The 24071-nt window shown below is 37.2% G+C and overlaps 1 protein-coding gene across 1 annotated transcript in view; it reads right to left on the bottom strand.

The window, feature by feature from the left end:
• LOC138722703 (sodium channel protein type 2 subunit alpha-like) overlaps positions 1-24071 on the bottom strand; it is a 90964-nt gene that overhangs the window by 10675 nt on the left and 56218 nt on the right. Inside the window, exons 14-20 of the mRNA XM_069861175.1 lie at positions 23808-24046; positions 21278-21451; positions 19799-20155; positions 16088-16540; positions 9249-9366; positions 7372-7526; positions 5240-5413 (exon numbers count right to left, since the gene is read on the bottom strand). Of these exons, the coding sequence (XP_069717276.1) occupies positions 5240-5413; positions 7372-7526; positions 9249-9366; positions 16088-16540; positions 19799-20155; positions 21278-21451; positions 23808-24046 (1670 nt within the window). The remainder of the gene's footprint in view (positions 1-5239; positions 5414-7371; positions 7527-9248; positions 9367-16087; positions 16541-19798; positions 20156-21277; positions 21452-23807; positions 24047-24071) is intronic.

Raw genomic sequence — 24071 nt, 5'->3', positions numbered from 1 at the left:
TCAAGACAGGACTCTGACCTGCATAACTCCCAAATGTGCAAAAGACACAAGGAAATACCAATGTAAATATAATTACCTAAATGAAATGTACTCATGTGCATGGAACCATCGACAGCATTTTCATGGTAAGTGGGGTTATGACAGGATTAATAATTTAATTGTGAACATTGGCTTGTTGTGTCTTCAGACTACCACAATCTGGATATTTAATAATCATGATATCACATACCAGAAGAAAACCTGTGTTTACCTCCATTTGGCAAAGAGCACTGTTTCTGGTGTTTGAAGTTCAAAACTGAAGTTAAAAAATCTGAGTTCAAGAATCACAGAATCACTAGGTTGGAAAAGACCCCCAGGATCACTGACTCCAACCAGTCCTATCAACCACTAAACCATGCCCCTCGGCATCTCATCCACCCGTCTTTGACGGGATTGTGAGTCAACCACATCCCTGGGCAGCTTGTTCCAGTGCCCAATGACCCTTTCTGTGAAAATTATTTTTCTGATGTCAAGCCTGAACCTCCCCTGATGGAGCTTGAGGCCATTCCCTCTTGTCCTGTCCCCCGTCACTTGGGAGAAGAGGCCAGCTCCCTCCTCTCCACAACCTCCTTTCAGGTAGTTGTAGAGGGCAATAAGGTCTCCCCTCAGCCTCCTCTTCTCCAGGCTGAACAACCCTAGTTCAGCTGCTCCTTGTAAGACTTGTTCTCCAGCTCCTTCACCAGCTTTGTTGCTCTTCTCTGGACACGCTCCCTTAACATCCTTCTTGTGGTGAAGGGCCCAGAACTGAACACAGTATTCAAAGTGTGGTCTCACCAGTGCCGAGTACAAAGGGAGAATAACCTTCTGGACCTGCTGGTCATGCAATTTCCGATACAAGCCAAGATGCCATTGGCCTTCTTGGCCACCTGGGCATGCTGCTGGCTCATGTTCAGTTGCTGTCAACCAACACCCCCAGGTCCTTCTCCTCCAGGGAGCTTTCCAGCCAGACTTCTCCTAGTCTGTAGCACTGCATAGGGTTGTTGTGCCCCAAGTGCAGGACACGGCATTTGGCCTTGTTAAACCTCATGCTATTGGTCTCAGCCCAGCAGTCCAGCCTGTTCAGACCCCTTTGGAGCCTCCCTACCCTCCAGCAGATCGACACTTCCACCCAGCTTAGTGTCATCTGCAAACTTGCTAAGGGTGCACTCAATGCCTTCATCCAGGTCATTGATAAAGACACTGAACAGGGCCTCCAGCTGGAGTTAACTCCATTCACCATCAACCAGTTTTCCACCCAGGCGAGTGTGCGCCTGTCCAGGCCAGAGGCTGATGGTTTCCTAAGCAGAATGCTGTGAGAAACTGTGTCAAAGGTGACATCAACAGCCTTTCCCTCATCCAGTAGGTGGGTCACTTTGTCATAGAACAATCAGGAAGCTGGCAGGTATGTTTTAGAGTTATCTGTCTTAGAGCACTGAAATGGGTTAAACAATAGTACATTATAAGAAAACATAGAGAACGAGGCAAAACTAGCTATTTTTTTTCTGTCTTTTAAATGTAGCATGCAATGTTTTAATAAAATCGGGGCAATTTAAAATAAAAAAATCAAGACAATATTTTTTGTGAATCACACAAACTAGATAAAACCAAATTATCTCAAGGAACTCAACACCTGTACAATATATGAAATACCAGTCAATGATCACTACCATGCATTATCATAGATGACTATATACACCTGTATTTATTAAATAAACCACTTAAAACTTCAGATAATTCATCTGCTGAACTAATTATAATTAGGACATGTAGTTGAACAAAAGAAAATTTTATTAAAGAAAGGAGGAAAAAAAAGAAAACAAGAAAATCCAGAAAAAGAACATACTTGCTGAGTGGAATCACCTTTGTTTATGTCAAGAATCTGACTTCCTATACAAATTTAGCTATAGAACTCAGTTTCAGAAGACTGTTCCTTCTTAAAAATTAAAATGTTAGACAAACATTTAGCATTGAAAGCATTAATCCATATGAATCCATCACAAATTTAAGATCATTATGCCTCACTTCTATAATTCTAAAGAAGACAAAGAAAATCTATTTCAAGTATTCCTGTCAAATAACCATATTTTCTTAGGTAACGCAGTTGCTATATGTGCATTGAAAGAAATCCTCTTCCTGCAAGATGAGTACTTCTCTACTTAATGATACTGTAATTTTATTTTTGTTTGCAAACTGAAACACAATTTAATATATTGCTTTTCTCTGCTTTCTCTTCTTGGAGGGGATAAAGGAGAGGAGGCTGGCTCATCTCATTACACAGTGCTGATGGCAATTAAAGCATAATTTTAATAAATTAATAATTAATCTGTTGATGTTTGGGCATGTGCACACAAGAATTGTTTTAAAAAAAAATAAGTAGATATTTTATCTCTCTTCCTTATGTATGATCGTGGGTTGGACAACTCCTGACACCAGCTCTGAACTTTCCTCCACATATAGAAGTGCTAACTGTAACATTTATCTGATGTAAAATTAGACAATATTACATACTTTGACCAATACAGCAAATTTGAAAGATGTAATGTAACAAAAAAGGAGAAATGTAAAAAACACTGTACCAACATGCTAGACAGAATTCATCTTCAGCTTCATTTCAACTTTCTGTTCTTGTAGAATCATAGAATCACCAGGTTGGAAGAGACCCACTGGATCATTGAGTCCAACCATTCCTATCAAACACTAAACCATGCCCCTTAGCACCTCGTCCACCCGTGCTTTAAACACCTCCAGGGAAGGTGACTCAACCACCTCCCTGGGCAGCCTCTACCAGTGCCCAATGACCCTTTCTGTGAAAAATTTTTTCCTAATGTCCAGCCTGAACCTCCCCTGGCGGAGCTTGAGGCCATTCCCTCTTGTCCTGTCCCCTGTCACTTGGGAGAAGAGGCCAGCACCCTCCTCTCTACAACCTCCTTTCAGGTAGTTATAGAGAGCAATGAGGTTGTAAATACTAAGTAAGACATTTGCAGAAAAGCACACTGCTAGTGTAAGATGTAAACACCTTACTCTGGATTTGTTAAACAGCTTGTGCTTTGGACAATAATGTGCCTTGAGATTTCTTTCCTCTTTTAACTTTATTACTCTTGTGGAGAAGAGGGATTAATTCCTAAGAATTTTTGAAACCTTCAGTGCAGCTGGACAAACAGCTCAAAAGCTGATTGACCTGCTGTTTTCTGGTGAGAGACCCCAACTTCTGTCCTCACAGATTCTTCCACTCCTGTTTCCTGTTTGCATTTACACACAAGAAGTTTTACACAGATTTATTTCTTCTAAGGGTAGTTCAAGCAATTTGTTAAACACTACACAATCCCATGTTTGTTCTTTTTCATTAACCGCTTTGAACTTGCATATGGAAGGCTGAGTAAAACCATCATTTTTCCTTGTTTGGGGACTAATGATCCTGATCTGGAAACACTGTGAACACTACAGTGGGTTAAGAATTCCCATTTATATGCTATAAATTCTTTCCCAAATGGGGCGGCTGGAGATTTTAGACTGATAGGTACAGAACAGTTGGCCTTAAAAGATCCTGTAAAATGCTGCCCTACTGTGAAATATTTGCCCATCCATATGGAGATAGAACACACTGTAGTAAGAATTTATCATAAACGCATTTCAAGATCAATCTTTCACAATACAGGCTTGTACAAAGATGCTAATTCAGAATAATTCTTAAATGGTAACGCATTCATTTATGTATGCATTTCATTTTCACAAATGACAACTCTAATGGACAAATAGAAATTCAAGTTTAAGGATCACAAGGTTCTAGGAACACTGTCCTGGAATCCTTACAGGAAATAAGACTGAATTAGGGCATAAACAATTTTATGAAAAGAAGACAAAATCCATACAGATGATAGCTGCTGATTTCCCATTAATTCTAGGACAGTCATACTTTTTAATTTAATGTTTGAGTTACAATAAGAAAAAAAACCAAATTATACGGCAACCATGAAGAAAGCAAATGTATATATAAAAATATACATATTCAACTTCACTCTAAGACAGTCTTAACATTTTTCCTTTGTCTTGCTGAGGGCATCTTGTTTTCCAGAATTTAATCTTAAGGAAAGCAGAGAACATCTCATACTTACCAGGTTTCTTGGAGATCAATATGTCTGTTCCGGGAATACAACTTGACTATATACTTTGTATAAGTACATATTGGGTGTTCACAACAAAATGAATGGAGCGCACATGAAAGAAGAAAGCTACAAGTTGCATTTCTCAGAGAAAACATATTAGATATCTTATTTCATGGAGTTCACTCAATTTTCAGAGTGGGGATTCTGCAACCCCACCTCAGAACTGATGCTAAAAGAGAAGCTCAGTTAAATGAGGAAGATGGACAACAAACACTACTTGTACCTTTCCCTCCAAAAAGCATATTTTTAAAAAAAGGCCATTAGGTAAGTTCCAGTTCTACTGTTAGGGAACAAAATTCCTGTCCTAGATTTCTGACTAAAACCTGGCTTTTTTTCCCATTAGAAGAATTCAGAGAGGTAACAACAGGCACTCTCTATTATCTGAGACAGAAAAAACCAAATTCCATCTTCCAAAAAAGAATCTCTAGAAAGTCATATGTCTATGAAAAGCAGAAGAGTTGCACTGAAATTAGCCTTGCAGCCTAATACACAGTGAACATTATGACATCAAAATTAAGATTGCAAATGAACAATTCCTACCTATTTATATTGATTAATAAGCCACCACTTTTCATTTTCCTTAATCCTTCACTTCTCTCCAGCTGCTGCCTCCTTTCCCACATCCCTCTTCTTTTGCTGTATTATTGACTTCCTGACACCATTCTCCCCTGCAATCCTTTGCCAGCGAGTCATTAAGCCCAGGATCAACTGTCCTACCCCAATTCCATGCGCTCACTTATATTTCACTTTCCCTTCTTTGTTCTGCTTCCTTCTTGTTCTCTGTCACCAAATCCAGAAGACTGAAGTCCAGACAGCCAATAGTCCTCACTCACTGGTTGGGACCCAGCACAGTAAGACACAGACAGAACGCAGGTAGTCAATGACAGCATAAATGTAGAGGCAGATCTAGTTATGCACTGAATAATTATAACGGAATCTTATTCACTGATATGTCATTTTCTGTTCTTTTAAATCCAAATTATAATTCTTCACTGTATATATATGTACCAGATTGCCCAAACAACAGAAATAGGCTACTTAGAAATTATAGTACCTACATCAACAATCAGGAAGTCCAGCCAGCACCAAGCATTAGTGAAATAAGTTTGAAAACCATAGGCCACCCATTTCAGCACCATCTCCAGAATAAAGACGTAAGTGAAGATTTTATCAGCATAATCCAGTATGGTTTTTATAGCCTTGCGCTTTTCGATATATATATCTTCAAATGCCTGTAAAACATAAGTTGCACATCAGTCAGACATTCATAGGTCCTTGCAAACTACAAACTAAACCAAAAGAAGTGTATTAGGAATTGCAAAGTAAAATCACTTACAACTTTAGATACTTCACCTTGAAAAGCCAGCATAAGCAGAGATTACAATTGCATTCTTTTTGAGTTTTAGATTTTATCTTTGCCTGATAACGGAATAACAATATAATGACTGAAGCTAACAAAAAGGTTCTAAGAAATTTCAATGATAGTCAAAACAGTATTATAATTTGCTGATCTTTGCTGAATTCCAATATTGGGTATTGGTCACAAGGTTTTAGTAGCAGGAGGCTGCAGGGATTGCCACTGTGAGCAGAGGTCAGGGGCTGTCCTGTGCCAGCTACACAACAGACCCACCAGAGGAAGCAGCTGAATGCATAAGAGAAGCTGGTGGTGCCTCTGAGAAAACATGTTTAAGAAAAAAGCAAAAGACATGGCAGTATGAGGACTGAAGAAAGTGAGAAGGGATATGGTGCTTCAGGTGGTGGAGCAGAGATAGTCGTATATACCACATTCTAAGTCAATCAACAACCAAAAAGAACTCAATATTTAGCAATAGTGTGAAAGACTAAATTATCACTGAGAATCACAGAACGTTTTAGGTTGGAAGGGACCTTCAAGACCTTCCATTTCCAATCCCCCTGCCACAGGCAGGGATACCTCCCACTAGATCAGGTTGCTCAAAGCCTCATCCAACCTGGCCTCGAACACAGAGCATCCACAACTTCTCTGGGCAACCTGTGCCAGTGCCTCACCACCTGCACGGTACAAAATTTCTTCCAAATATCTAATTTAAATTTAACCTCTTACAGCTTAAAACCATTATCCCTCACCCTATCACTGCACTCTCTGACAAAAAGCCCCTCCCTAGCTTTCCTGTAGGCCCCTTTGTGCACTGGAAGGCTGTTATAAGGTCTCCCTGGAGCCTTCTCTTCTGTAGGCTAAACAAGCCCAAGTCTTTCAGCCTATACTTGTACAGGAGGTGCTTCAGCTCTCTGATCATCTTCATGGCCCTCCTCTGGAGTTGCTCAAATAGATACATGTCCTTCCTGTGACCTGAATGCAACGCTCCAGGTGAGGTCTCACAAAAGAAGAGAGAGGGTCAGAATCACCTCCCTCAAGCTGCTGACTACACTTCCGATGAAGCCCAGGACATGGCTTTCTGAGCCGCAAGTGTACATTGCCAGCTGACGCAGAGTTTCTCCTCCACCAGCACCCCAAGCCCTTCTCCTTCAGGGTTACTCTCAATCCAATTCTCTGCTCAGCCTGTAATCGTGCTTGGGATTGCCTAGACCCAGTTGCTGAACTTCATGAGGTCTGAACTGGCCCATCTCAAGCTTGATGCCATCCCTTCACTCCAGCACGTTGATTGCGCCCAGCAGCTTTGTGTCATCAGTAAACGTGCTGAGGGTGCACTCTGCTCATAATCCTGTTTGTCTGTGTCTCCAGTCCCAATACCAACCCGTGTAGAATGCTGTTCATCACGGGTCTCTACTCAGACATTGAGGCAGACCACAACTCTTTGAGCGTGACCATCCAGCTAATTCCTTATCCGCTGAGTGGTTCATCTGATAAACCCGTGTCTCTCCAATTTGGAGCCAAGAATGTCAGGTAGGATGGTGTTGATGCTTTACACAAGTCCAGGTAGATGATGTCAGTTACTCTTCCCTTATCCATCAATACTGTAAGCCCCATTGTAGAAAGCCACCATATTTGTCAGGCACAAATAGCACTTGGTGAAACTACTTTGGCTATCACCAATTACCTCCTTATGTTCCATGTGCCTCACCAGTTTCCAAGAGGGATTGCTCTTTCAAGCCAACTTTGTATATTTTATTAATGAACACAGATGTGCTACAATATTTTTGATAAAACTTTTTTGTACGTACTGTTTCTACAGATCTATGCTTTGCTTACCAGAGTAGCACTGCTGAGAAGAATCATGAAGACAATGAATGACTCAAACCAGTTGTGTTCTACTATCTTGTAGCAAGTTTTTCGAAGGTTCCACCAGATTCTTCCTTTTGTGCTCTCCATATTGCCTTTACAGCATTTAAACTTCCGTATACAGCCTAATAATACAAACAATGACAAACTGTTATGCAGCAGCATTTTCATTATCCATTTCCTGCTTCATGAGGAAGTCAGTGCTTCAAATTACTGCACCCTCACCTTCTTGATTCAATACTCTGGGTGTGGAAAAACTTGCATGCGCACAATTTCTCCACTACCCTGATTCTACCTCAAGCTTAGAATCAAAAGGAGTCATCTAAGCGACTAAGCTATTTTTCACTTCTAAACACATTTTTAATATTGTTTTTCATTTTTATATAGATAATCAGAGAATATATGAGAACTGTCAGGGAGTAGAAACAAAAAGCATAAGCACATAGTAAGTTTCATATCAACTAGTTCAAGAGTACAGCAGCTTCTTTTAAAAGCTCTTCTGTCTCTCAGCTAAGGTTCAAGTAAATCATGTAGATGTAAACACCTTTTATTTTATTACACTCAGGAATTACTTCTGCTTCAAGGGCTGACTAAGGATATCTCTTTCATGAAAAAGACTTAACTGGAGATTATGAGAGCTTTTCACATGGTACAGGTTTGTGGCAACACCCTGGAGAGCTCCCTGCCCTATCATGGAGTCTCAAGGCAGAGTTTTCAATGAAAAGCATCTGCAGTATCCACCTGGCTAATAGTGGTCTCCTTATTTCTTTAAAAATGGATTCATCTCATAGCAACATAACCAAGTTCAAGCAATTTTAATGGGTCCCAAAGGCAGTATACTAGTTTTCCTATGAATGTCATTAAGTTCATATGTTGCAAGTAAATTAGACTATGTTTCATCAGCTCAGATAAAACAGCTACCACTGTGAAGAGCATCCTTCACCTTACCTCCAAATACTCTAAATGTCTACATTATGGAAAAACTAATCTTATATCCAAGGACTGTCAGATATCACATAACATAAGAATAAGGATGAAGTGTAATATAACATGAAGCTATTTAAGAATTATGTTTTTTCTTAAATAAAGAGCTTGATATATTCAATATAACCCCACATTCCATAAGAATTTTGAGTTTTTTAAAGGTTTTTCAAAGGATGAGTGCTAGCATAATTCAAATGTGTCTATGTAACCGTAAATTAAAAAGCACGGATAGGATAGGAGAGTTAATCCTGGAACATATTTTGTTTTGAACTATTTTAATGATGACTTAAACTGAAAGCAAAATCTGTAGTATTACAAAAAGGGGGAATACATTCCTATACAGTAAATTTCAGTAGTCTCCTAAAGGACAGAACTATACAGAACTAAAATAAATGAAAACTTGTAAGAACATGCAAGTGTGCTGTTAAAATTTCTTCATTTGAATAATCCGAATCATCCACTGGATTTCTTTCTAGAACTATGAAGGGACCACGGGTAATGACATGATTGTGGTTTTAATTTCTCAGTGGAATGTATCTGGTGTAGGGCTTGGTCTTGCAGATTTCACTACTGAGAATGCTATTTAAACCAAGGAGATTAAACTGATTCTTACCAGTCAGTATAGCATCGTCTCTAGTGCCTATTTAAAACAATTCTAAAAGATCACATACACACACAATTTGATTTTGCATCACACAAATGGCTCCATGGACTACAACAACCACAAGAGACAAAAGCAATTATATCGTAAGACTTGACAAACTAGGATCCAGGATTGCTGTAGCAAATAGCTTCCTTGAACTGCCAATGCTCATCGCAAACGACCAAAATGTAATTGCTAACCCTGAATTTTATTTTCATACCTTCTGTAAAGCATGGCTGTAGCTCTGATGCTTTTTCTGGTTCAGTTGCAGCTTTTTCTTCTCCAAAGAGAGGTAAATTAACTGTACTTCCTTCAGATGAGCTGGGAAAATTCAGCTTCTGAAAATAAAATTCAGAAACAGTTACACTTTACTAATGTTTACGTTTTTAGAACTGTAATTAACTTTAAGCATGCACCAACATGTACATAGCAAGAACAGCATTTGTCACCAGGAACACACACAAACATTCACATATAGCAGTCAATGCTGTTGAAATGTGCACAAATCATCCACTTTCTACGTAGAGACTGCGAGGTGTATCATGTAATCTTTCATGAAATTTCAGAATTTCTGGTCTAAATACAGTAGTGTTATCATTCAGAGAAGTTAAATACTACCAAGTAGATTTTCTGATACATATTTTATTCATTTTGTTTCCTACTATTTTTTTCTCACTATAATTTCTCTTGCTGCGTTTTAAATCAACACCCATTACACTGTTTGCTTTAAGATGATGTATTTTGACAGGTATTTTCATTAGAGCAGTCTCCTCAACCTGCAGACAGTAAATCCTGACAAAAACTTTAGATTACGAACTGTCAAGATAAACTGTCCACGGGAGAAAATATAGCAGATTTTTAAGGAGTGATTTTAATTCAGCACTCATTATTCGTGATATAAAAATAAAGGGAATGTATTATCAGTTCTTTTTCACTGGCATCTTAAACAGCAGTATGATGCAAACTAACCAGTGCTGGCATATATAACAATTTACAATAAAGTTTGGTTATCTTTGACCATAGATAATATGGTTATTTTTCATCTTAAGATCATCATTATGTTCTACATTGGAAAACGCCAAAGTCAAATCAGGATTAATGTGAAACGCTGTTTTGGATGTGAATTTGAACATTACCCTCACACACTCAGAAAATATATTAAGCCTGTCCTACCTTCACCTATAATTATCACTACCATATGAACATCTTTTATGGTTTCTCATATGTACTAATATGTTTCAAAATGGGGAAAAGTATGATAAATACATTTCAACTGGCATTAATTTGCTTTGTTTTTTTGCCAATGCACATATGTATTACATTGTGCATTCTGAAACTACCCATTACTCTGGTACACATACCTGTACAGTTAACACCCAGAAAGAAAGGAATTTTGTTTTGTTTTAATAATTAAAATTATGTAGATCACATTAGTATGAAAAAAAATAATAATAATACAGGAATAAGCCTTAATTTATTATTTTATCTGGTAATCTGCATTTGTATTGCAAAAATCCATGGTCAGAAGATTTTCAAGGAAGCTGTGGTGCCCTGTACATGTAATCTGAGTACGAGTACCAAATTAAGTCAAAGTAGTTTTAGTCATAGCATTCTCTGACATTTTACAATGTTACTAGCAAGAAGTATATAACATCAGTAATGAATTCACACAACTAAATGTCTGTAGGGAATGATGTAAGCACACTTTGTAAAATAGCCTCAGTTTTGTAGAATTAACACCATTTTCTTTAATTTAGCTAGACTTGCATGATTAAGAGACATTTAGGATATAAAAGCAGACAAGTTACAGGCACTATCCAATCAAGCTGTATTTGGATGTCAACTGTGAAACGTGGAAAGTCAGAGTTATTTTAGGTATTAATATAGGAGTTTTTTGCTATGTTTGTGAAAGAAGACAGAGGCAATTTAGTATGAAAATGTAACCCAGCGATCTGCATTAACTTTTCTTAAAAATTATTCAATATTGCCTACTTTGCTGCTACTTTAGAAACTGATTATCCAGAATAGAGCCCCAAAATTATGCATATTTAATGTAAATACTACTTTTCATTAGTAGTACTAATTTTAAAATATCAATAATCACAGCAAACACTTTTTCCTATCACTAATTCTACTAAACCAGAGGATAGCACTATATAGTTCCATCATTTTATTAATACGCTGCTTTCATCATTCCATGACACGGTGTATATATAGCAAAATGTTGCAGCAGTGGCAGGAAATAATGAATTGAATTATAAATCAAATTACTAATTATAAATATATAGTTTTTTTAAGAGTAGGGACGTTTTGTGTAGTATTGCTAATAAAAGTAAAACCAACATGATGTGCTCTGGGTTATTTAAACTACAAGCTATTTAGAACACCATTTGAGCAGATGACATGAATTCAACTGAAAGACTACAGGTTTTTATGAATTAACAACATTAAAAGATGAACAACCATAAACAGAAAAGAAACCAAGAAGAATCAATGTGTTTAGAACATGCAGTTAAGACATCTCATTTGATACACGATAGAAGAACCAGAAATATTTTTAAAAAAAATTTAGTTAAGAAAGGCAATTTTATTGATTCTGGAAATCAAATTAGATGCTCAATGAACTATTTTAATATAAGGACAGGTAGCCTGGTTCCCTCTTTAAGAACAGTATACACTACAAGCCTGTGCTTAGAGTTACAGTTTTAATTAAACATCAGTTCTCTTCTTCATGTGGAGTAAGCATATTTTTAACAAAAAAATCCAGACAGTAAAAAGCAACATGCATAGAAGAGTTTCTTGCTAAATACAAAGCCTGCAGAGATCCAACTGATTTTGTGGATCACTCAAGGAATGGGACTTTTAGGAAAGACAGAAATGTCCACCCTTCACCTTCCAAGGCATTTAGCTGCTGTTCAGTGTACCAAACTATGGCAAGGTGGCCTCATTGTATATACACTAAACACTGAATTTAACCAATCAACTCATGTACTCAAAAGTTTTTTTTTCTGCCTTGACATTTGCATATCAGAAGCCAAAACATTTTTGTTAAGAGAAAATTCTCTCAATTCTCTCTTTTTCTTTTTCACCATTAGTAGTGAAAAGCTATCCAGATTTCCAATCAATTAACTTCTTCAATACAAATATCTACTGTACCGCTATAAGGTCAAAATTTGGAGATCAATCTTTCTTGTTTCCTGAAGGAGTCAAAGTATGACGGCACAAATACTTGCAAAAATAGCATTACCACTAAAAATTGTCCTACGGAAGTCACTTGGAATTGATTGAGGTAATTAGTGAAGATCTTTAGTAAGCATCTTCTTAAAAATAATAAATGAAAGTATACAAATAATTGCATAGAATTACTTTAAAGAAAACTCTGTAATAGGATCGAATAATGTCACATTATTCACATGGTACAACATATTGTACATTCAACATAAAAGTCACTCAGATTTTGATGTTCAAATGGTAAAGGAAAATCTGGTGTGTTTCCCAACCTCCAAAGCAAACAACAAATCCACTAGCAATACAGCTGTTAATAAGAGGAATAATAGGGAAACATTATCTTGTTTAATTTAAAAACAAAACAAAGGAAGATTGAGCTGCATATTCTCATATTCACCTACTAAGGAGATCTCTTTCTCTATTTTCTTTTTATTTTAAATAGAGAAAAAAAGTATGTCTGCCTATAAATAACGCTTGTAAATTATTTACCTTTCAAAGAAACAAAAAGTATTTTCCACAGAAGTACTCAGGTTTTTTTTCACCAAACTAAAACCAAAACCTACCTCTCCTACTTTATGTAGGCATGCATATCTATTAAAAACCCCCACTTTATTATGCAACAGAAGTTACAGTAATACAATGTGACATCCACATGCAAGTTAAGTATTTTTCAGTCAAATAATTACAAGCCCCTGGTTTACTATTTTGCCTGCTGTTCTACACCTGCCCAGATTCGTGACAGCAGAAGCTGTAAGCAGAAGCTGTCACATAAACAACATCCATCAAATCAGAACCACTCCTCCATGCTTAGAACTGATAGGATGGGATACTACCACATTCTCTTCTCCCCTACATAAGTGTCTTTTCTGAAACAGTTTGGAAAAAAATCCTTACAAAGGCATTTTCCATTCCATCTTTCTGAACAGCTTACAGAGTTTCTGAGCACAAAAATGAGGCCTGAAATATTTCCAATAGAGAATATAGTGCAAAAGAATACATGAAAGATACTACAGGATTCCACAATAAAACCACATGAACAAAATTTGTGTTTGGAAAACAGCAAAATTGCCCAATTCTTCAGAAAAGATCATCAGAAATAAGAAACACATAGCTTGGTGCAATTCAGTTTTGGTTGATGTGTTTAGAGGTCTGAGAGGGTACTAGATCCTATTTTGTCTTTTAAACAATTGTCTTAATCTTAGCATTATCCTTGATTTTCCCAATTTCTAAATTTCATCTTGCTTGAATGTCCTTATTTATATTGCTTTAAAAGACCCAGATTTATTTAGACATCTACACAGAATCCTACATAGAATTTTTGCTTGAAATTGTTTTATGTCTGTGTAAAAATAAAGGAATGCATGCATGGAGTCCACAAAGAAACAATTATCGATGATGAAGAGAAAAAACAATATACATTATTCCTTAACTTCCAATCTGAGATATACACAACCTTTATGAGTAGAATGTAACTTAATTATTACATCCATATTCAAAAGGACCGTATACATGTATAAAAAAGATATGCTTGATTGTTTGCAAGAGTGTGTCTTTCATCCTACAATTTTAGCTTCTCTTATATGACAAAACTGGAATGTAAATTATAAAAACACTGTGAAAAAACATGAAACAATTTATATCAAAAGATATAAACATTTCAGAATACAAGTAATATTATATATATGCAATTACAAAGGCATTGATCAAATGAACATGATCGGAAAATGTAATTACATGACAGCTGAAAACATGGTTCAGCAGATGTCAACAGAAGAATTCAAGTGAAGATTACTTTTCCACTTTCATAGAATAACAGGCTGTTAACCTCTTTTAAACTTGAACAGTCTTGATGGTTAAGAATTCAGTTAAAAATAATAAAAAACCTACAAAGCATGCAGGTTATGCCACAGAAGTGATACAGAAAATACCAAAGACGTAACAAGGAGAGAGGAACATGTTAGGGTTGCCCTCAACCATGCTGTGACGTGAGTCATGGGACTCAGCTTACAGAGCAGTTGTGCATGTTTCCATTACATCGCAATGGATCGGGAAAAATATATTGTAGCTGAGTAGCATGCAGACCAGTCAATCTCAAGAGTGATCATATATGCATGATTTTTTTAGGTAACCTGTGTTAATGTGCTGACACGTTGCTCTGCCTGGTAAAAAAGCACCAGATCTGCATTCTTGGCTGATCCAGCTTGATTTTACTCCTGTGAGAAGTAAGAATGGTACGCAATCAAGTTAAAACATGGTACCTTTAGGTTGTTTGAGTCCTGGAAACAGCAGATACATGGACTTCTACTTCTGTAAAAATGCATTTTCTAGATATGTCACACATTTGGAAAACATTATGTTTAAAGCTGTTGCTTTAAGCATATCCAACGATATACTGAAAGAAGTAAAACTAACAGAATATCTGAAGCCCATAGATAGATACATATTGACTTCAGCCTGAACTTAAAAACCCCCAAACTAACAAACAAGAAAAAAACTCAGAGCTCCTCCACCCCCTCAAAAAACCACAAATCAAAGTCAGATACACCCACACTATGTATGTTACAGCTTTAGAAATCCTTAAGCATTCTCTAAATGGTAGTAATTAGACCTTTAAAATAACAGAAATGCATTTTCTTTGCATGTCATTTTCAAGGTATTCCTGGTCTTCACTAGATGCTAAATATATATGTAGGATACACCTTCAGAAAGAAGTCAAAGGCAAAACAAAACAATAATATTGAACATTGCATTCTAGAATAAAAGAAACACCATTAATAGTCACCTTATTACACCTTTCAAATACAAGATTAAATACACTTTGCTAGAACAAACTTATTTTCTAAAATTTGGAAAGAACATGTGCAAATTCATAGCGAATAAAAAAATCCAACCCAAAGAAAAAATAAAAACCTAAAAAGCCCACAACCAATCAAATGACCGCCCCCCCAAAAAAACAATCCCCCAAAAACAATAAAACCCCCAATCAATACAAAGCAAAACAGGCTTGAGTACAGCTGTCTGCACACTCCACTAATAACCTTGTGTCTTCTGGCGCCAAGGGAGCTGATATCAGGGACATCTGCTTTGGAGCCACAGCACAGCAATCTGAATATTCCAAGTATCTCACAGGATCCTGCTGAAATCCATGATTTTGCTTCCCCCCCTCAGTCTGCAGCTGCTGACAAATGAATAGTTTCCTAAAGGTGACCCACTTCAAGGTCAGACAGCTCTCCTTGAAGTGACTGGTTCAAAACTCCCACAAACAAGCAAGAAATAAATATTTTTTTGGTTCAGTAATTCTATTTTTTATTCTCATCATTTTTACTTGACATATTCATTTCACAATACTGACATGGTTCCCTTGGCTTTCACCTATCATTTTAACTTCAGAACTCGAAAACTGTTGTTACTGCTGTCATCATTTGAGTTAGTACCTCTGCCAGATTATCCAGTACAAAAGTGTATTAATATTCTTCATTAATAATCTCCTCTGATATTTTTACAAAGCATTTTACTCTTATCCTTGCTTCATGGAAAAAAACCCTGTCTTTTGTCTCCATTTATTCTGTACATATATACTAGCTTGTCTATTCAACTAAATACTTGGAAAAGCTTTTTTTTCAAACACTTTTATAAATGGGTTCATATATGTTTATGCAAGTCTGTCTGCATTTCCTATTCTCTAGCACCACTTTCCCATTTCAGTTTATTCACTCTCAGTACAGTCCACCCATCTCATATCACAGTCATTTGCTATTTCTAAGCAGAAGGCACCATAATGATAATATAATTGGTGTAATTCATACAAACTATAAAATGCTTAAATTTTACCTCCTTGCTTTCCTCCAAATCTGAGTCACTGCTGAACTCTTCCGTATTTAGATGTTCAAAATCAGATTCTCCAACGGCTATTGGTACTGTAACAGTAAGGCTTGGGTTATTTATGAATGATGTATAATCACTGGCACCTATAACAGTTGCCGCTCCATTCTCATTTTTGTGACAGTTCTTATCTATCCTTATTTCTGCGATGGTACAATTGGAAATGCACTGGTCTTTATCATCATTCAACTGATCTGTTGCTGTTCTTTGATTTACAACAGCTGTTTTCCCCCAACACGACTTTTGGACACATTCAACTGCTTTTTTTTTCACGTAATCTATTCCCTTCTGAATTCTTGCAACAGCAATCTGCAAGTTATTCCTTTCATTGTCATCCTCTGTAGGAGAAAGGCTGTCTGAACTAAATGAGCTCAGCAGCAAGGCCAGGAAGAGGTTCAATACCTAAAAAACAAAAAGGACAACACACCTGATTTTTCTCATTTAATTTTTCATTCACATGCTTCTTCTATCACTCATTATGAACAACTTGGGCTTTGTATTTTCCTTTGCAGTATATGACTGTGGAAATTATATAGTAAGTAGAACGTAAATACAATTTACTCACAACACCTGACCTATCACAGAATCATAGAATGGTTTGAGTTGGAAGGAACCTTAAAGATCATCTAATTCCACTCCTCCTGCGATGGACAGGGACACGTCCCACTAGACCAGGTTGCTCAAGGCCCCATCCAATATGGCCTTGACCACTTACAGGGATGGAGCATCCACAACCTCCCTGGGCAACCTGTTCCAGTGCCTCACCACCCTCACTGTGAAGAATTTCCTCTTTAGGTCTAATCTAAACACCTCCCAATTTACAGCCATTCCCCCTAGTCCTATCACTACACGCCTTTTGTAGAAAGTTTGCCCAGGTCCCTCTGAATGATAACCTGTCCTTCCAGCATGGCAACTGCACCACTCAGCTTGGTATCATCTGCAAACTTGCTGAGGGTGCACATGATCTTGCCATCTACATCATTGATTAAACAGCACTGGTCTCAGTACGGACCCCTGAGGGACACCACTTGTCATCTCCATTTGGACATCAAGCCATTGATCATTACTCTCTGAATACAACCATCCAATTGACTTCTTACCCACTGAACAGTCCACCCATCAAACCCATGTGTCACTAGTTTAGAGAGAAGAATGTTGTGGGGGACCATGTCAAAGGCTTTACAGAAGTTCAGGTAGACCACATCCGTTGGTTTTCCCACATCCACTGATGTGAATACCCCATCACAGGAAGCCATTAGGTTGGTCACACAGGACTTAACCTTGGTGAAGCCATGCTGGCTGCCACTAATCACCTCCCTGTTCTCCATATGCTTTAGCATAGCTTCTAGGAGGATTTTTGTTCTTTTGAATTGTTGTATGACTATAAAGATATTGGTAAGTTTTTTTTCCTGCTCATGTTTGTAGAAGGTATAAATGAATGATTCTTTGGTATAGGCTGAACAGATCAATATGTGTACTTCTATGGCAAAAGGAAGCACTCTGCAATAGAAGACATAGCTGATATGTGCAGAAAACAGCATTCTTCAATGTTAGTCCCAACTCACACAAGCATTTTGCTGTAGATAACTGAAAAAATGCGAAGTAGGCCCTGCCTTTTAGCATCTAAGTAACACTCTTCCCATGACAATACAAAAAATAGAATAGATGTCAGTTATACAAGCCTAGAGTTTCCTAGGAGCTCATATGGTACTAGGATAGCCAAAGAAGAAGATTGGCAGCTCTTGAAGTCTTCAGAACAGCTCTCTAAGCAGCTTTGAAGACAACAGAGTAAAACTATCTGTTGGCAAAACAGAAAGACAACCAGATAACAGAGGCCTAAACAAACAAGTTTGCTGATGATAAAAAACTGGGAGGAGCGGCTGATGCACCAGAAGGCTGTGCTGCCATTCAGGGAGACCTGGACAGACTGAGGAGTCTACTCTGCCCTAGTGAGGCCACATCTGGAGTTATTCTGCCTGGTTCTGGGCTTCCCAGTTTGAGAAAGACAAAGACCTTGTGGAGAGAGTCCAGTGGGGGCCACGAACACGGTCAGGGGACGGAAGCATCTCTCTTACAAGGATGAGCTGAGAGATCCAAGTATGTTTAACCTGGAGAAGACTGAGAAGGGATGTAATCAATGCTCATAAATATCTTCAGGAAGAGTGTCAAGAGGATGTGGCCAAACTCTTTTCAGTTTTGCCCAATGACAGGACAAGCGGCAGAAACTGGAACACAGGAAGTACCGCCTTAATATGAGGAAAAGACTCTTTCTTGTGAGGGTGACAGAGCACTGGAACAGACTGTTCAAGAAGACTGTGGAGTCTCCTTCTCTGGAGATATTAAAAATTTGCCTGGCCATGCTCACAAGCATCCTGCTCTCGGTGAACCTGTTTTAGCAAAGGGGTTGGACTAGATGGATCTCCAGAGGTTCCTTCCAACCCCAAACACTCTGTGATTCTATGAGTAGACAGTCCCTGCTGTATCAAGAAATAAATTCTACAAGAGCTATCGTATAAAATCAGAATACAGTAAATACTGTGGAAAAACTCTCAGAGATGGTTGCTTCATTTCAAGAAGTTCTATCTTTTGGTTTAGAAAACTGTTTAAGGAGGATGTATTTTTGGGTTAATCAGTTTCACACTTTTCTTCATAAGACAATAGTTTTCTAGAAAATCCTGGAGCAAGCGGCTGTGCCACTAGTAAGCATGACTGGTTTAAAAATAATTCGCTTATTCCTAATGTTACAGAATTTATTCCTAAAGAATGCCTCCAGCATGGCTAATTTAAAATCTCTTTTGCTACTGAGAACTGACTAAAAAGAATCTGTAGAATAATAGAGGAAGACTCAGCAAGCAATGAGAGAAGCACACAAAAGGCAGAGCAATGAGGGCCTCAGATACTGGTAAGTTTATAAATATAAGAACATATTTTAAAAACAAATTTATACATGGTGATGCACAAACTGGTACTGACCTGCTGCTTTCCTCTGAAAGAGAAGAAGAAGATATAATATAGACCACTTTACTAAGGTCTGTAAAAAGTGCTTAGGAAATAGGAAGTGAAAAGGTGAAGAGGTGGAAGAAAATGTGAAGTATTTGAATTTTCTTTTTCTGCAGAAATGCTGCCTTTGAGTTCAAATTTCCTTAATTCCTTTTGTAAAAACTTGGCTATGCAGCAATCGGGACTCAAAATGGCTTGCATTTCAGAGTCTAAGAATGTTAAAGCAGTCTTTTAGACAGGAGAGAACAGAAGAAGCAAAAAAACCCAAGAACCAACCTGGCTATGTGTGATTGGAACCGATGCCTCAAAAAAGGTCCTGCTATGTCCTTTTCTGCAAACAATGAACTCCCACCCTGGGAGCATAATACATAGGGCACCTTTGCACTGTCTCTCTCTGGGTAACCAGTAGCAGTTCACAAAAACCTGAACACATGATGCTACTCTCTTAACCATATCCTCTGAATTGTACTCCAGATCCCTGAGAGTCCCCCTCCTCCAAGCTGAGAATTCTATATAGGGTCAGAAATCTAACAGGAATCTCTGCTTCAGAACCCATACTCATAACATAACCCACATTCACTGAAAAAAAGCCGTATTTAAATAGCACTTAATTACTAGTTCATTCTCTAAATGAATTCTCAAATTATTTTGGTTACATACCACCAGATTTCCAATCACCATGACCATCATGAAGACAGTAAGGCACATGGGTTGGCCTGCAACCTCCATGCAGTCCCACATTGTTTCTATCCATTCTCCACACAGCACTCGAAAGACAATCAAAAAAGAGTGAAAGAAGTCTTGCATGTGCCAGCGTGGGAGCACGCAGTCACTTGCGATTTTGCAGACACAATCCTTGTAGTTTTTCCCAAACAGCTGCATCCCAACCACAGCGAAAATGAACACAATGATGGCCAGCACCAGAGTCAGGTTTCCCAGAGCTCCCACAGAGTTACCAATAATTTTTATCAGCATATTTAGTGTTGGCCAAGATTTTGCCAGTTTGAAAACCCGCAGCTGAAAAACAAAAATAGAGACATTATTTGCAGTAGTTACAAAAACACTATAAATAGATTATGAGCTACTAACTCTTAGCAATAACAAAACAAACTTGAACATGATTCCAGCAATCACAACTAACACAGAAACAAGAATTTCATCAAATCCACACTCTCAGAACTGAATACATTTTTAGACTTTGCTCTTTTCTGTGCAGTACATTTGTATTCTTTTCTACATGAAATAAACAGATTTTGTTCAGATAGTAAAATCTGAACATGACATAAATCTCAACCATTATGGTCAGAAACAAATTTTCAAAAAAAACTAAGCTCAACAAGATTCTACAGAAGGAAAGTAAAGGATTCTGAAATCCTCAGAAGAGCATTGCCTTCAACAAATTTAAGAAGGATCAGACGGACCGACACTATGAAAATAAAAGCCAAACAAACATCCTAAGTTAAGCATTTCAACTTACAAAGAGGAAAATGTATACCATACTCTTTCTTACCCATAACCCATATAAAATAAAAAAATAATCAAATATTTTTTATTTTCAGAAAAAGCAAAATGGAAATGTGAAATAGAAAAAGGCTACTGGGAAAGAGTGTCTCATAGTTCATTTCTGATTTTAAAAATAAAAGTATTTTTCTAATAAAATAAAGCATTCCTTTTTTGCTAATGGAGAAAATAAAAATCAATCTTCTTCATATTAAAAAAAATATTAAATTTGTAATTCCTACATTTTAAAAGAATACTTCAAGTCCTCTTGCAATTTTCATGTATGGAAGTAGACAGAAGACTACAATGTTATTTTTTATTTATTTTTATGTCTCGATATACTCTAAACAAATTGTACAATTCATTGTGCTTTACTCATCTGTATTAAAAAAAAATAAAATTACAGCTCTTTCCCTCGAAAAAACACTTAGTTGCTTCTGAACCACAAAATGGCGCACACTGTGCAGTGACAACATAAATATTTTTCTAAAATATGCTTGCAGAGATAGCCTGTAACATTTAGCAAAAAAATTGTATTTATACTATTACTAAAAAGTGGCTTATTTACATGAGTACAGTTAAACTATGGATATAACGCATTAATTAATGCAGATGTAATATTATCACTAATTTATTTACCAATCTGAATGATCGGAGAACGGATAATCCTTCCACATTTGACAGAAAAAGCTCCACCAAACTAAGGGTAACTATAAAACTATCAAAAATGTTCCAGCCAACTTGGAAATAATAAAAAGGATGCATGGCAATTATCTTGAGAACCATTTCTGCTGCAAAAATTCCTGTAAAAACCTGAAGAAAGAACATTTATTGTTACTTTACAAATAAGTATGACTAAGTTCAATAAGCAAAGAACAACTTAAGCAGCAATCCTCTTACAGAGGATCTGCCAGTAAGGGAATGGTCACAAGGTGAACTTCACAGAGAAGTGGCAACATCAAAATGAGCTGGAGCATAACTGTTACCTCTAGATAAACCTGAGATACTTTTAGTGAGCAGTGAAGAATAAATGATTCCTAACAGGCCTCTTGTTTGCTTCTCATATCTGCCATCCACCTAATTACAGGAATTTTATTCATCAATATATTAACAATTGTTCTTGCCATAATGGAAGTTGCTTTAACAAAGGTCTATTGAAGAATATGAAAAAATGAATTGGTCATTAATTTGAGAGTGATGCGTTATTATTCACATTCTGAAGCAGAAGGCAAACAAAGCCTCTGAAAAGGCATAAATTATCTTTTACGAGAAAGATGACCAAACTTTAAAAATCAGAGGCATTTGAAAGTCTTTAAAAGAAAGTGTTGTACTGTCCGAAAAGCAAGAAATCAACTGCTGAAACTACACCTGTATTACAGTGGCATTTTAGCTGACTGGGAGTTAACACAAATTCTTATCAACATGAAGGAACAGTTATACTTAAAACAGCTCAAAATTAGACTAATATTAAGCTATATCATTACATATGAAAAAAAAACTGCGCCAGTGTTTCCTGGGTAGAACAAACAGGGGTGATCACAAGACAACTCTCTGCAACAGCTATTGATCCTCAACCTGTTTGTCTCCCCTTTTTCCTCAAATATATTCTGAATCTGCTTTAAACAGCAATATGGCATTTTATCTTCCATAGATTATGATCTCTGAGTCCAGGTTAAAGTGAAACATTGAACAATGCCTATATTGGCTAAAAATGTCAAAATTTAAATCATATGCTGATACATTAACAACTCTAGATTTAAACTTGAATATCTTCCCAATATGTACTAGAATTTCATATATTCTAATAATTGAACTGTTTTTTCTGTTTTATTATTTTGCTACATCATAATCACCAGAATTACCACTTACAGTAAGCATAGGCTAAGCAGTATAGCAGATAACGTTATCTGTATTAATGCCATTATAAAACAAACCAATCACCCCAAATCCATCTGCAGTCTGTGTCCACTAGGGAACAAAACCAAACTGTATCAACAGACACTCTTGAAATCCAAGTCACACATCCTTTGCCGTCCAAATTGTTATGGACCAATCAAAGCAACATTCTTCATGAATACGCAAAAATAATACAAAAAACAATAGTGCAAAATAATAATCCAAAATAACATCTAACTCCTCTTGTGTGATACTTACAGCATGATACTTACAGCAGAAAGGATCTAATTTGGCTCCTGCTTTGTTTTGCAATACTGTGGGATCTATGCGAATGGCAAAATAAGCTTGTTTTTTGCAAAAGAGAGCAGTTGGCAAACCCAGTGGCTGGCAACGGACAACGCAACTGGTAAAACAGGTAGACTGGGTGGTGGCTTGACATTCATATCAACTAAATGTCACCTGAGGTGAGTCAAAGGCCTCCAAGCCCAGTGTTAGTTCAGATAAAAAAACACACGTACCCCCAAAAGCATGTACTGAGCTTCTCGCCTCAAAAGTGTCGTGAACGGCTGAGTCCCTGGTTCAGGTGACACAAACAACCTTGCCAAGGGCCAATCAATACATACCAATTGGCTTAGCCTCACCACACCAAGAAGCACTAAAATGTTTTCAAAAGGTCTAAGTATAAAATTGATACCTGAAATCCCTTTTCTCTGGGGGAAGAAAAAAATGACCAACTTATGTGACAGATGGATTGATGGGGATGGACCTCTCTTGCTCTACGAAGAAGAAATGTCTTAGTAAGAATTGACTCTGTCAGGTGTTTCCCCGGGAAAATAACTACTACCTTGAGTCTTTACTGCTATTTGCTTTTTATCAAATAGTTAACCGGTTATAAGTGTTTAGGCGCTAACGCAGCAGCGAATTCATCAAGGCAATTCCGAATTTGTTTTAATCTGTTACTTGAATTAAACTACTTACTGCCTTCTGCATTGCGAAATTGTCTCTCTGTTGGGCTTTGCTGCAAGGCTGCTGGCTGTCCCGTTTGGGGACCACATGTATTAACACCATGAGTACCAGTTTCTAAGAAGATTCTCACAGGTAACCGGACTTTGACTTGTGGTAAAAACACATATAAGCACACACACACAATCCTTTAGTCATAAACCATCAGCCAAGTCTGATAATAAAAATAATAAAAAGTAATAAAAGTAATTCTATCTCAACAAGAAACCAGGTTCCAAGTGTATCAAGTTATATAGTGTGATGGACTTACCTGATTTCCTATTTTAAGCACGTTATTGAACTCTTTAGTCATTGGATAATGTTCCATGGCCATAAACAGTGTGTTTAAAATTATGCAAACAGTGATTGCCAGATCAACAAGTGGATCCATTACAAGAAATTCAACTACACTCTTTACTTTCAACCAGGGCTCCCAACAATTCCAAATTAAGAAAGTGTGGGCAAACTTATACCAGCAAGGTGGACATTTTTGTGTGGATTCTTCAAGTTCTGAGAAAAAAAAAATGTAGAGTGA

Source organism: Phaenicophaeus curvirostris, chromosome 7 (genome assembly GCF_032191515.1).
Source record: "Phaenicophaeus curvirostris isolate KB17595 chromosome 7, BPBGC_Pcur_1.0, whole genome shotgun sequence".
In the NCBI taxonomy this organism is placed as follows: Eukaryota; Metazoa; Chordata; class Aves; order Cuculiformes; family Cuculidae; genus Phaenicophaeus; species Phaenicophaeus curvirostris.
Note: the sequence above shows the minus strand (reverse complement) of the source record. Positions and strands in the feature narration are given on the sequence as shown.